This window comes from Amphibalanus amphitrite, unplaced genomic scaffold, assembly GCF_019059575.1.
Source record: "Amphibalanus amphitrite isolate SeventyFive unplaced genomic scaffold, NRLGWU_Aamphi_draft 000242F_arrow, whole genome shotgun sequence".
Classification (NCBI taxonomy): domain Eukaryota; kingdom Metazoa; phylum Arthropoda; class Thecostraca; order Balanomorpha; family Balanidae; genus Amphibalanus; species Amphibalanus amphitrite.
Window position 1 is genome coordinate 59,358 of NW_024881737.1, and position 11,590 is coordinate 70,947.

The 11,590-nt window shown below is 49.6% G+C and overlaps 1 protein-coding gene across 1 annotated transcript; it reads left to right on the forward strand.

Moving 5' to 3' along the window:
- Positions 1-6,151: 6,151 nt before the first annotated feature.
- On the forward strand, positions 6,152-8,255 carry LOC122386163 (uncharacterized protein K02A2.6-like). The gene is made up of 2 exons (XM_043375096.1): positions 6,152-7,993; positions 8,139-8,255. Exons 1-2 carry the CDS (start codon positions 6,152-6,154, stop codon positions 8,253-8,255), a joined length of 1,959 nt encoding a protein of 652 aa, XP_043231031.1.
- Positions 8,256-11,590: the final 3,335 nt, after the last annotated feature.

Below are 11,590 nucleotides of genomic sequence, written 5' to 3' on the forward strand. Positions count from 1 at the left end.
GGCTGATTGGTTCGTACATTTGCCATCAACGCTGTCCATTTGCATATACCGGCATTACATGTGTGATCCGCGGTACCTCACCTCTGACATTGAGGCGCCTGAGGCCCTCCGGCAGCTGCCCCCTCAGTAGCGGGAGGTCGGCGGCGGAGACTGATAGGTCCTGCAGCCCACGGCACCTGGTGAGGGGCTCCAGGCTGCCGGCCGTGTGATCAGGCCAGTCTGGGAAATACACAGACACACATACAGACTCGCACAACCACCTGGAGTACTGTTGCCGACGCAAATGCTCATGCATGATAAAAACGGAACAATAACTCGCACGCAGTCATCGGGTCTGAAGATAAGGGCACAAAACTGCTCTTATGACCTGTATGTGCAATCCGTTCAGCTAATAACATAAATTTTGTCGCAAATGGTAACAACAACGACATCAGTAATGTGCATGTGCACCTGAGTCTGAGCTATAAATGTATCGTGAGCTTGATAAATGACTTCCTCGACTTACATAAATTGTATTAAATCACTATTTCCAAAAACATTTGATATGCATAGGTACAATGTCTTGCTGCATTAGATCACCACTTTCAGGTCATAGCAGCACACCTCAATTCGGTGTCCGCAATTCCCTGAGCTCGTATATCAGCGGCCTGTCCGTGCACTGTAAACCAAATTGACAAGTCAATCAATCAAATCAATCAAAAATATATTGAAAACCAATACAATTCAAAATGAACAATATTTATGAGCGATTGGTGCAAATGCTAACGCATAAATCAAACCACCTCTCGCAAAATATCAAAAAGACACATCCATGTCTCCGACCGCCGACACAGGTCCAGTCTCACCGCCTCATCCAGCTGATCGAGACGCACAGCCCGGCCGCGCCGACCACGCCCGCCGCGCCACAGTCAGACAGTTAACGCACGCTGAAACGTTTCGATTCGAACAGGAATCGCTGGAACAAGCGAGCGACCTCACTCCTCTCGCCGGTGCTAAGATTTGTGCCGTGTAGAAGAATGCGTATTTGCATGTGTTGTGGTATTTGAGAAAAATCATAGTGGAGCATATTGGATATCGATTCAAATAAATTGGCTCTGTAGAGTTGATATAGACTACAGTGTAAAACAAAATGATTCGTTGTTTCTGGAACGTCACCGCAGCTGCAGAAAGGTGTCGTAGATTTCTGAATAGAGAATAGGTGGGCGTTAAGCTCTGACATACCAACCCTGAGTTTCGTGTGCATAATGTTTCCTGTCTTAGTGCCCAGCGAATAATACACCGGTGGAGTCGGAGCACCGAGCCACCGGAGCACTTCACGCTTGAAAGATACAGGCGATGTGATCGTACGGAGGGATTCGGGAAGTTTGTTCCAGTCTCTGGTAGTGACAGGAAAAAAGGACCTTTGGTGAAGAGTGGTTTTGTTGGGAGGGAGTGAAAGTGTGCTTGCGTTTCTAAGTGTTCGCCTTGTTTCTTGTTGTCGAGTTCTTGGAAGAGTCGATACAATGTATTCTGGTAGTCTTGGGTCATCGTTGGAGTTTATTATTTTGTGGTACATTAACCCGCGCACCGACGGGGGGGGCGGATATCCGCCCCCCCTGAGGTTTTTTGCGAATAGCGGGAAAACCGCGGCGCGTAGCGCCGCGAAATTTGGTATGACTATTCCCTTATCAATTTTACACATGGTGTGCAAGTTTGAACCCCCTACCTTTCAAGGTCAGGTCACCAGGTCACTTTGAATGACCCAACCTCAAGTCACTTTTTTGCAACTTTGTCACCGTGCCAGAGCTACAGTAGATGTCGGAGGCCTTTGAAAGTCGCAGGATGTTATTAGGTCATTAGTAGCTACAATTTGTATATCTCGGAATTTTGATATCGGTGACCTAAGGTCAGGTCAATTTCGCGACCTCCCCATTATAAGTCAATGGGGGAAAAATCAACTCCCTGTTTTTACCACTAAAACGGGTCGGAATGGCCCCATATACCATACATGACTTCATATACGATCAACCTGCACTACCTTGAGGTCTGTTTTGCTGTTGGGCAGGTGTGAGGTCATGTGACGTCATCAAAGGTCACCAAAGGTTTTTGGCCAATAACTCCGTACAGGAACAAGATGCAGACGCGTGGATGGTCTCATTGTGTTCAGCTCGTCAAGACGCATCGAATGATATACATGATGACCTCGAGGTCACGTGACCTGAGGTCAACCTTTGACCTTGACCTTTCGAGGTCAACATATATATCATTCGATGCGGATTGACGAGAGGATCACGATGATGCCCTTAGTTTGTTCCTATCTTGACTAATTCGAAAGTTATTCGAGAAAAACTCTCTCCATATTTAGCGCCGCCATTTTGACTTTTTCGACCCCTGTGACGTCATCTTTGACCTGACCTGAAAATGACCTTAGTAAAAATTGTAGATCTTGACCGTGCGTATCCGATGCCGTTTACCGCTTGTCGCTATCTTGCTTCGTTCTCGAGATCTCAGGGGGGGGCGGTCATCCGCCCCCCCCCCCCCCGTCGGTACTAAGTTGGCGCAGACCCCCGTCGGTGCGCGGGTTAATAGTCGATGGATGTCACGTCTTGTTGATAGCGTGCTCCAGCCTAAATCCAACAAGAGTTTGTTTGTCGGTGTTCTAAATGGCACGCCCGCAACTAGTCGTGCCCCTCTATTATGTAGCGTCTGTAGTGGCTCTGGGAGTCGTATAGCGTTAAATGTCGATCATATACAAGGTCACAATAATCAAAATATGGTTGGATATAATATATGTCAAAAACGTTTTTTCAATAACATATCTAGGGAGGAATTTAGCTACTGGATAAAGTGGGCTCATGGCTCTGTTAACTTTTTGCAGGATCTCGTTTACATGCAAATGAAACCTTAGGTCTTTTGAAAATATCAGACCCAAGTGTTTATGGTTATCTTCTTCTTTTATATTCAAACCTCCAAAGGTAAGCTCTAGTGGTGATGCATCTTGCTTAGTTGAAAATGTTTGTTTTACAGTTTTTGACTTATTGAAGTTGATGAGCCATTTATGACCATATGCGTGTATGAGGTCCAAATCCGTTTGGAGTGATTGTCTTGTAAGGTGTTTTTCTCTTTCGTCGTATGGAGCATATACAGTAATGTCGTCCGCAAATAGCAAAACATCATTAGTCAGGTTTTCGGTCACTGCGTTCAAATACATAAGGGCAAGTAAAGGGCCTAAAACCGAGCCCTGCGGGCAGCCCGCTTTTAGACTTAGTGAGGCCGACATGGTATCACCGACTTTCACTCTTTGGGTGCGATCTTTGAGATACGACTTTATCCAGTGTAAAAGACTATCAGTTATGCCGAATTCGTATTGAAATTTTATAAGCATCCCCTTATGCCATATTCTATCGAAATATTTGGATATATCCAAGTAAATTGTTGTGAAATGATTGCCCTTGTCCAAGTTCGAATAAATGTTGTGTGTTAAGTGGAGCAATTGGATTTGGGTGCTGTGTCCCGGCCTATATCCACTTTGACTTTGTGTGAGAAGCTGGTGATCGGTGAGATGCTTGTAAATGTGTTTGAAAACTATTTTGCCAAAGACTTTAGATAAAGAAGGGAGAAGACTTATCGGACTTTGGCACTTAGTGGCACTTTGGCACTTAGAAGACTTTGGCACGATAGTTCGTCAGTTCTGATGGCGATCCTTTCTTTTTGTAAATGGCGTGTACGTTGGCTTGTTTCCATATTGAGTGATAAATGCCCAGCTCCAAGGATGTATTAAACAGTTTAGTAAGTGGTTCGTAGATGAGTATTGCGACAAGCTTTAGGATTTTTGGAGGAAGCTCATCTGAACCCGAAGCTTTGTTAGAGTCAAGAGAATTCAAAGTTCTTAGAACTTCCTGGGGAGTTATCGCAATAGATCTCAAAGATGGTGCTGTCTGTGCGTAGTCATTCAACGGGATATAATCTGCATTATCGTCTATATGTGATTGTTTAACAAAATATTCGTTCAGAAGCTTGGCTTTGTGAGCATCCCCCGTCACAATGTTACCTTCTGTGTCTAATAATGGTGGTATGCCTTGTGTTTTGGCCTTCCCAAGGACAGTTTTGAGAGCATTATGGTATTTGTAAGGTGAATGTTTGTTTTGGAGAAGATAATCTACTTTACCGCGAATGTAATGTGTTGTGGCGCGATGGCAACTCGCGCGACATCTGTGTTAGCACGGCACGACACCTAGCGGTGGCGTTGCCGTACGGTTGTGCGTGTGCCGGCCAACCCCGAGTTACGAGCGGGGGGCTGGCAGTTGTGTAATACACCGTGTGCTGAACGGACGGCTCTGCTGGGCGCACAGACTACACAGACTTTGCGGTGTGCCATGTGGACAGGGCGGTGGTGAGGACGTGGCGAAACAGCTGATTGCGGGTCGGCCGGTGATCGGGAATCAGCTGACGAGTCAGCTGTTCGTGAGGTGAAACAGCTGATCTCGGGTCGACTGGTCAGAGCGGTCAGATGAAATCAGCTGACCAGTCAGCTGTTTGTGTGGTTTGGCGGCCAAGGTCAGTGAAAGTTGTTTACAAGAGAGGGACGGAGAGCGGTCTGGCAAGGCGCCAAAAGTGAATTACAGAAGAACAGTGAGCAGAATATGGCTGGACTTGGATTGCCGGGTGTTAAGGAATATGTAGCAGGTGATGACTTTCAAAAGTGGGTCGGAAGTCTCGAAATATATCTCATAGCAGCAGATATATCGAGCCCAGAAAGGAAGAAGGCTGTCCTGTTGCACATGATGGGGCCAGATTATCAAAGCATTTTTGAGTCACTGCAGCCCGTGGTGATGCCAGATGAGACTGATTGTTTCAAGGAGGCTGTACAACGATTTAAAAGCTATTTAGCTCCAGAGAAAAATGTGATCGCTGAGAGAATGACGTTCCACAAGATGACTATGAAGGTGGATGAGAAGTTTGAGCAGTATGTCAGCCGTCTCAAGATTCAAGGACGCAAATGTGGCTTCAGTGGCCCAGGATTAGACAGTGAAGTGCGTGACCGAGCTATCGCTGGATGTAAGCCCAGCCTACAAGAGAAGCTGCTTCATCAAGCGCTGGAGAAGGGTGACATCCTTTCTCTGCAGCAGGTTCTGACCATGGCAAGAGTGTGGGAAGAAACCAGACGTGTGACACAAGAAATGTCATCACAGCCAGAGGGTCATGCTGTGAACATGTTGAAGAACATGAGCCACCAGGAAGGGCAGCATGTGCAGCTGATGCAGAAGACAAGGCCAGCCACTCACATTAAGGACAACAGAGGGCAGGAGGACAAGCCCTGCACGGCCTGTCAGTTCCGTGGACACAGTGCTGGTGGTCCGCGGTGCCCAGCACGTGGTAAGAAGTGTGCAAAATGTGGTGGTATGGGCCATTTTGCTCGTTGCTGCAAGACTAAGATGCCAAGACAGCAAAAGGGCGGCAGAGTTCATGCAGTCGAAGCAGGACAGACAGAGATGCACCTGAACCTGTGGGAAGTCAGTGACAAGCAGGACCTCCAGGAAAGGGGAAGCAAGGTGTCCGTGCTGGTCAATGGAGGTGAGCTGCAGATGCTGATTGACACAGGATCCCCAGTGTCAATTGTGAGCCGGGACATGATAGTACCTGGTCTCGACATCCGACCATCACAGCTGAAGCTGAAGTCCTTCACAGGTCACATGATTCCACTGGTCGGTGAAGCACATGTGGAAGTCTCCGCAGAGCAGGGAGTGCGAAGGAAGCTGTGCTTGGTGGTGGCTGACATGACTGGAAGGAGGGCTCTAATGGGAAGAGACTGGATTCAGGCGCTGAGGGTGACAGTACCAGGATGTGTTGGAGTCAACATGATGGAACAAGAGCCGCTGGAAGTGGTTCTGGAGAAACACAAAGAAGTGTTTGAAGAGGGACTGGGCTGTGTCAGCATCAAAGCTGATCTGACACTGAAGCCAGATGCAAGACCGGTGTTCCGGATCGCGAGACAAGTCCCACATGCTCTGTTTCAGAAGGTGGACGCAGAGCTGGACAGGTGGCTGAGAGAAGGTGTGGCAGAGAAGTTCCACATCCAATGATGTGGCAGAGAAGGTGTGGCAGCTCTGATCAGTGGACAGGAATATCAACACAGGCTGGGGAACGCCGCTAGTCCCTGTGCCGAAGGCGGATGGAAGTGTCCGACCGACTAGCTGCAGACTACAGGATCACAGTCAACCCGCAGCTGATGGTACAGAAGCACCCTCTACCCACACCTGAAGAGCTGTTCGTGAGGATAAAAGGGAAGAGATTCTGCAAACTAGATCTAAAGGATGCATACCTGCAGATGAAGCTCGACGACGAGTCGAAGAACATGACGACTGTCACCACACACAAGGGACTTCTTCGCATGAACAGGCTACCGTTCGGGATAAGTTCCTGTGGCGACATCTTCCAGTCAGCCATGGACCGAATCTTGGAGGTGCTGGATGGATGTGTCAACTACTTGGATGACCTACTGGTGATGGGAGGCACAGAGGAGGAAATGTTGAAGTCGCTGGACCAGGCGCTGGCGAGACTGACCGAACATGGAGTGCGACTGAAGAGGAGCAAGTGCCAGTTCAACCTCAAGGAGGTGACGTATCTGGGATGGCGGATCTCAGGGACCGACCTGAAGCCAGTGCCGGAGAAGATCGAGGCTCTGCTGAAGATGCCAGAGCCCAAGGACGTCAGTGAACTGCGAACACTGCTCGGTAGTTTGAACTACTACCAGAGACTGATCCCGAACATGGCAACAACTCTGGCGCCTCTCCACAACCTGTTGAAGAAGGAGGTGAAGTGGAAGTGGAGCCGTGAATGCAAGAGAGCGGTGGAAGAGATCCAACGAGTGCTGTGCAGTGACAAAGTTTTGATGAGGTACGATCCCCAGATGCCCATCAAACTGATCACTGATGCCAGCTCAATCGGAGTTGGCGCAGTACTGGTCCACGTCCTGTCTGACGGACTGGAGCGCCCGGTGTGCTACAGCTCAAGAACACTGACTGCAACTGAGAAAAAGTACTCAGTGCTGGAAAAGGAAGCCCTGGCCGTTTCCTTTGGAATCAAGAAATTCCATCATTACTTGTATGGACGTCGCTTCTGTTTGGTCACTGATAACAGAGCGCTGTCTATGATTCTCAACCCACACCGGGAGCTGCCGAGCCTGGCTGCGGCACGGATGCAGCGATATGCGCTACAGCTGGCCGCGCATTCGTATGAAGTCGAGCTGCGCAGAACAGATGTGATGGGAATCGCCGACACACTGTCGAGACTGCCTTTGAGCATCGTCACACAAGAGGAGGAAGAGGAATGGTGCCCCCAGGTACTGAACACGGAGAACGAGGGGCCCACGCTGCACGCAAGAGAAGTGGAGGTGTACACTCGCCGGGACCCAGTACTCGGGAGAGTACTCCAGTACGTGCGCACCGGATGGCCGGGAACGGTGGATCCTACGCTGAAGCCGTTCCACCTGAGGCAGGACGAGTTGTCCACGGAGGGCGACTGCGTACTCTGGGGAGGAAGACTGGTGGAACCGACCAAACTGAGGGACAGAGTGCTGCAAGAAATACACTCAGGACACATGGGGAGCAGCAAAATGAAGCAGCTGGCCCGTCGACATGTGTGGTGGCCAGGTTTGGACCGTGAGCTGGAGAATCTGGCCAGTAGCTGTTCAGCCTGTACGGAGAAGAGAGCAGCGCCACTAAAGTCGACTCTGCACCCATGGGAGCAGACCTCAGGCCCCTGGGAGCGCATACATGTTGACTTCGCCGGTCCATTTCAGGGAACGATGCTGCTGATCGTATCAGACAGTTTCTCCAAATGGATCGAAGTCACGGCAATGAAGTCGACGACTGCGGAACGAACTGTCGAGGAGCTGAGGAAGCTGTTCGCCCGACACGGTCTGCCCATACAGATCGTAACAGACAACGGGACACAGTTCACGTCGGAAGAGTTTGCGACGTTCACTAAGAAAAACGGAATCAGGCACATCCGAGTAGCGCCGTTTCACCCAAGCAGCAATGGTGCAGCCGAAAAAGCCGTACAAACGGTCAAGAACGGTCTACGGGCCAATCAAGGAGAAGGAGGCAGTGTATAGCAGCGACTGGCCCGGTTCCTGATGAATCACCGCTCTACACCAGTGGCTGCTACTGGCAAAACCCCAGCAGAGATGCTATACGGACGGAACATCCGGACTCGTCTCGACCTCCTCCGACCGGATGACAGAACAACAGCCAGAGGTGCTCAAGAAAAGATGATCGAAGATGCTGGTGGACGCCATCGCCTCTTCCAAGAAGGTCAGGAAGTGTGGGCGAGAAGCTACTCAGGCCTCAAGTGGAAACGAGGGAAGATACTAGCAAAGACAGGACCAGTATCGTACGAAGTAGACGTTGGCGTAGCCGTATGGAGCCGACACGCAGACCAGCTTGTCCACGCTGGTGAGAAGACAGAGCACGAGAGAGAGGATCAGAGCCAAGAGAGAGGACGGGAGAAAGAGGACGGAAGGGAAGACCGCCCAGAAAGAAACCCAGACAAGAAACAAGAAGAGAGAGAACAAAGAAGAGATGATCATGAAGAGCGTCAAGCTGAAAAACCCGAAGAAAGGGAAGAAAGAAAAGATGGGGGAGAAAGAACAGATCAGCAAGAAGTAGGGGAGATGAGACAAGAACAGAAAGATCAGAGAGGAGATGACCAGAGAAAACGGCAAGATGGAAGAGCAGACGGAGAGGAAGAAAGAAAAGAAGAGCAGGAAAGAAAACAAGACGGAGGTCAGAGAAGAGAAGCTGAACCGTTACGTCGATCGACCCGGGTGCGCCGACCCCCGGATCGCCTAGTGATGCAGATGTAAAGTCGGTGGGGGGTGGTGTTGTGGCGCGATGGCGACTCGCGCGACATCTGTGTTAGCACGGCACGACACCTAGCGGTGGCGTTGCCGTACGGTTGTGCGTGTGCCGGCCAACCCCGAGTTACGAGCGGGGGGCTGGCAGTTGTGTAATACACCGTTTGCTGAACGGACGGCTCTGCTGGGCGCACAGACTACCGACCCGAACAGGCAAAGACAATGCATAATGTTCTTTAAGTCGTTTGTTTAACCCTCGCCGGACCTATTGGTTTTCTACATACGCGCCGGCCGAGGGGGGGGGCGGGTACGACCCCCCCCCCCTCGCCGTTTCGCCCCTGGTGGAGCTAGCGCGTCGCGGAAAAAACGGGCGTGTGCGCCGTTACGAGACGCAGAGATTGGTACCCGATTTTAAGGTCCTAGGTCAACCGGTGACCTCTGAGGTCAGGTCAAGTGCCCCAAGGTACGGTTCAGTTTTTGGTGAATAACTTCGCAAAAAACGGCCGCAGAGCGCCGATTTTGGCAGCATCATGTTTGTCTCGCTCAGGCGCGTCGAATGATGTACTTTTTGTCCGGGTCAGGTCAACTTGGGGTGTTGACCTCAGGTCAAGGTCAGTTCAGCACCCCCAGGTCACGAAGTTGGTCGAAAGAGGTCATATCGCATATCATTCGATTCGGCAGGTCTTCCTGAGTCCATTGGTGGCTTTCCCGACTCGCTAGCTCAATTTGATCAAGAGTTATTGACGAAAAACTAATATGACCTTGATGACGTCATAAATGACGTCACGCAAGGTCAACATTGCAAAAGTGACGCATCTAACCTTGCAAGGAGTACATCAAATCACGATTCTGTGTGCTTGAGATAGTTGGAGATTGTTCCCGGCGCCAGAATAGCAGTTTGAATTTTTCCCCATTGACTTATAATAGATAGATAGATAGATAGATAGATAGATAATGTATTAAGACCTTCCATGACATAATGGTGAGGTCACGAAAATGACCTGACCTCATATGACCTTAAGAAAAATCCGAGATATACAAGTTGTGGGACTCATAATGGATACTAGATCCTGCAAGTTTCATTTCCCTGTGACATCTCCTCTGGCAGTGAGGGCGTTGCGAAGTTGCGACATCTGAAGACCGTGCAGAGGTTCACTTATGACGTCATAGGTCAGTGACCTGACCTGACCCAAAAACGCGGTTGGTGTCAAAAGATGCGGCTTGGATCAAAGGTCAGGTATGCCAAGTTTCAGCTCTCTATCGCCAGCGTGTTCGGAGCTATCGCGAAAAATCCCTATGGGGGGGGGGCGGCACCCGCCCCCCCCCCTCGGCCGGCGAGGGTTAAGTCCGTTACATAGTTACGTTGCGCTTTCCATCTCTGCCAGTCCGAGTTACGTTGGCGCTGCTTAGCTTGTCTAAAGAGTCTATTCCGTTTTCTTATATTGCGCAGTAGCTCTGCTGTTACCCACGGTTTATGCTGTTTATCTGTACGTAACGCCTTAATTGGAATAGCTGCCCTCGCCGCTTGTAATATGGCAGAAGTGAAGTTTTGCGCAGCCTTATCGATATCACCCTCGAGTATTGTGTCCCAATCTGTGTCAAGTAGTAACTGTGTGAGGAGGCCTGAGTTGAGTTTGGAGTAATCCCACACGTTGATAACCTTATTCTGAGCATTTTCCAATTTTGCTATCTCAAGTGTTGCGAAGATCGGGAAGTGGTCAATCTGAGAAAACGGTGAAAGAACACCGCTGTCAACAATCATTTCCGGCTTACTGGTGAATAAAAGATCACGAAGATTTCCAATGTCCCTTTCCCACCTAGTTGGCTCATTCATAAGCTGGGTAAGGTCTAGTGCGTCTGTGGCATCTTTTAGTTTAACGTCGAATGGTGTTATACCACTATTGATTTGTGTAGAGTTGTGAAGAAATATGTTGCCTACATTCATATCGCCTAAAATAATGATAGATGCTGGCGAGCATGCTTGTGCAATGGTTGTGCTCTCAGTAAGTCTATCAATGAACTCTGATTGTCGTTGTACAGTTATGTTGGGAGGAAGATAGATACAGCAAATGATCAGTAGGTAACCACTTATATTGACCTGTACCCAGACCCAATCTTCTCCCTGAAGTTCAAGATCACTTCTGCGTTTAATTGGTAACGATCTGTGGGCATACATACAATGCAGTGCCTCCACCATGGCGATTACGGTGATTTGTAAATGGCGCATGGAAATTATCTAGATGGTACAGGCTAGGGTGAACGGTACTGTCCAGCTTAGTTTCGGTGAGTGCTAGAATGTCAATATCATTTATGGTGACAAACTGGCTCAACTCAGCCAGTCTATGAGGCGAGGTAATGCTGTTGATGTTCACATGTGATATCGAGACGTTATCCTTCGGGTCTGGTCCTGGGTTGGCTTCAACACCTTCAATTATGAGGATTAATCGAATCTGATTGTATCTGTTTGCGTGTTTCCATTGAGAAAGTGATATGACAGATCCACTGAGAAGATGATAAAGGATAAAGGGAGGATGCGTGAATGTTACCCCGGCGGCCCGGTGTCCTCCTCCGACCAGGCGGACTCGCAGATGTAGATGTCGCAGTGTAGTTGTGAATGTAGATGTCAGCACCGGCGGCAGGCGAGAGGTCACCGCCGGCTCCGGGAAGCAGTCTGGGCGAGGCTCGGCTGCGGCGGGCGGTGGGCGGCGCCGCACGACCGTCACCAGCGAAAACTGGTGGCAAGACATTGAGGCC

Coding starts and splice junctions, on each gene's coding strand:
- LOC122386163 (XM_043375096.1), top strand. CDS start 6,152: ATGGAAGTGTCCGACCGACTAGCTGCAGACTACAGGATCACAGTCAAC. Junction 7,994..8,138: donor ACGGAATCAGGCACATCCGA/GTAGCGCCGTTT, acceptor GCTCTACACCAG/TGGCTGCTACTGGCAAAACC.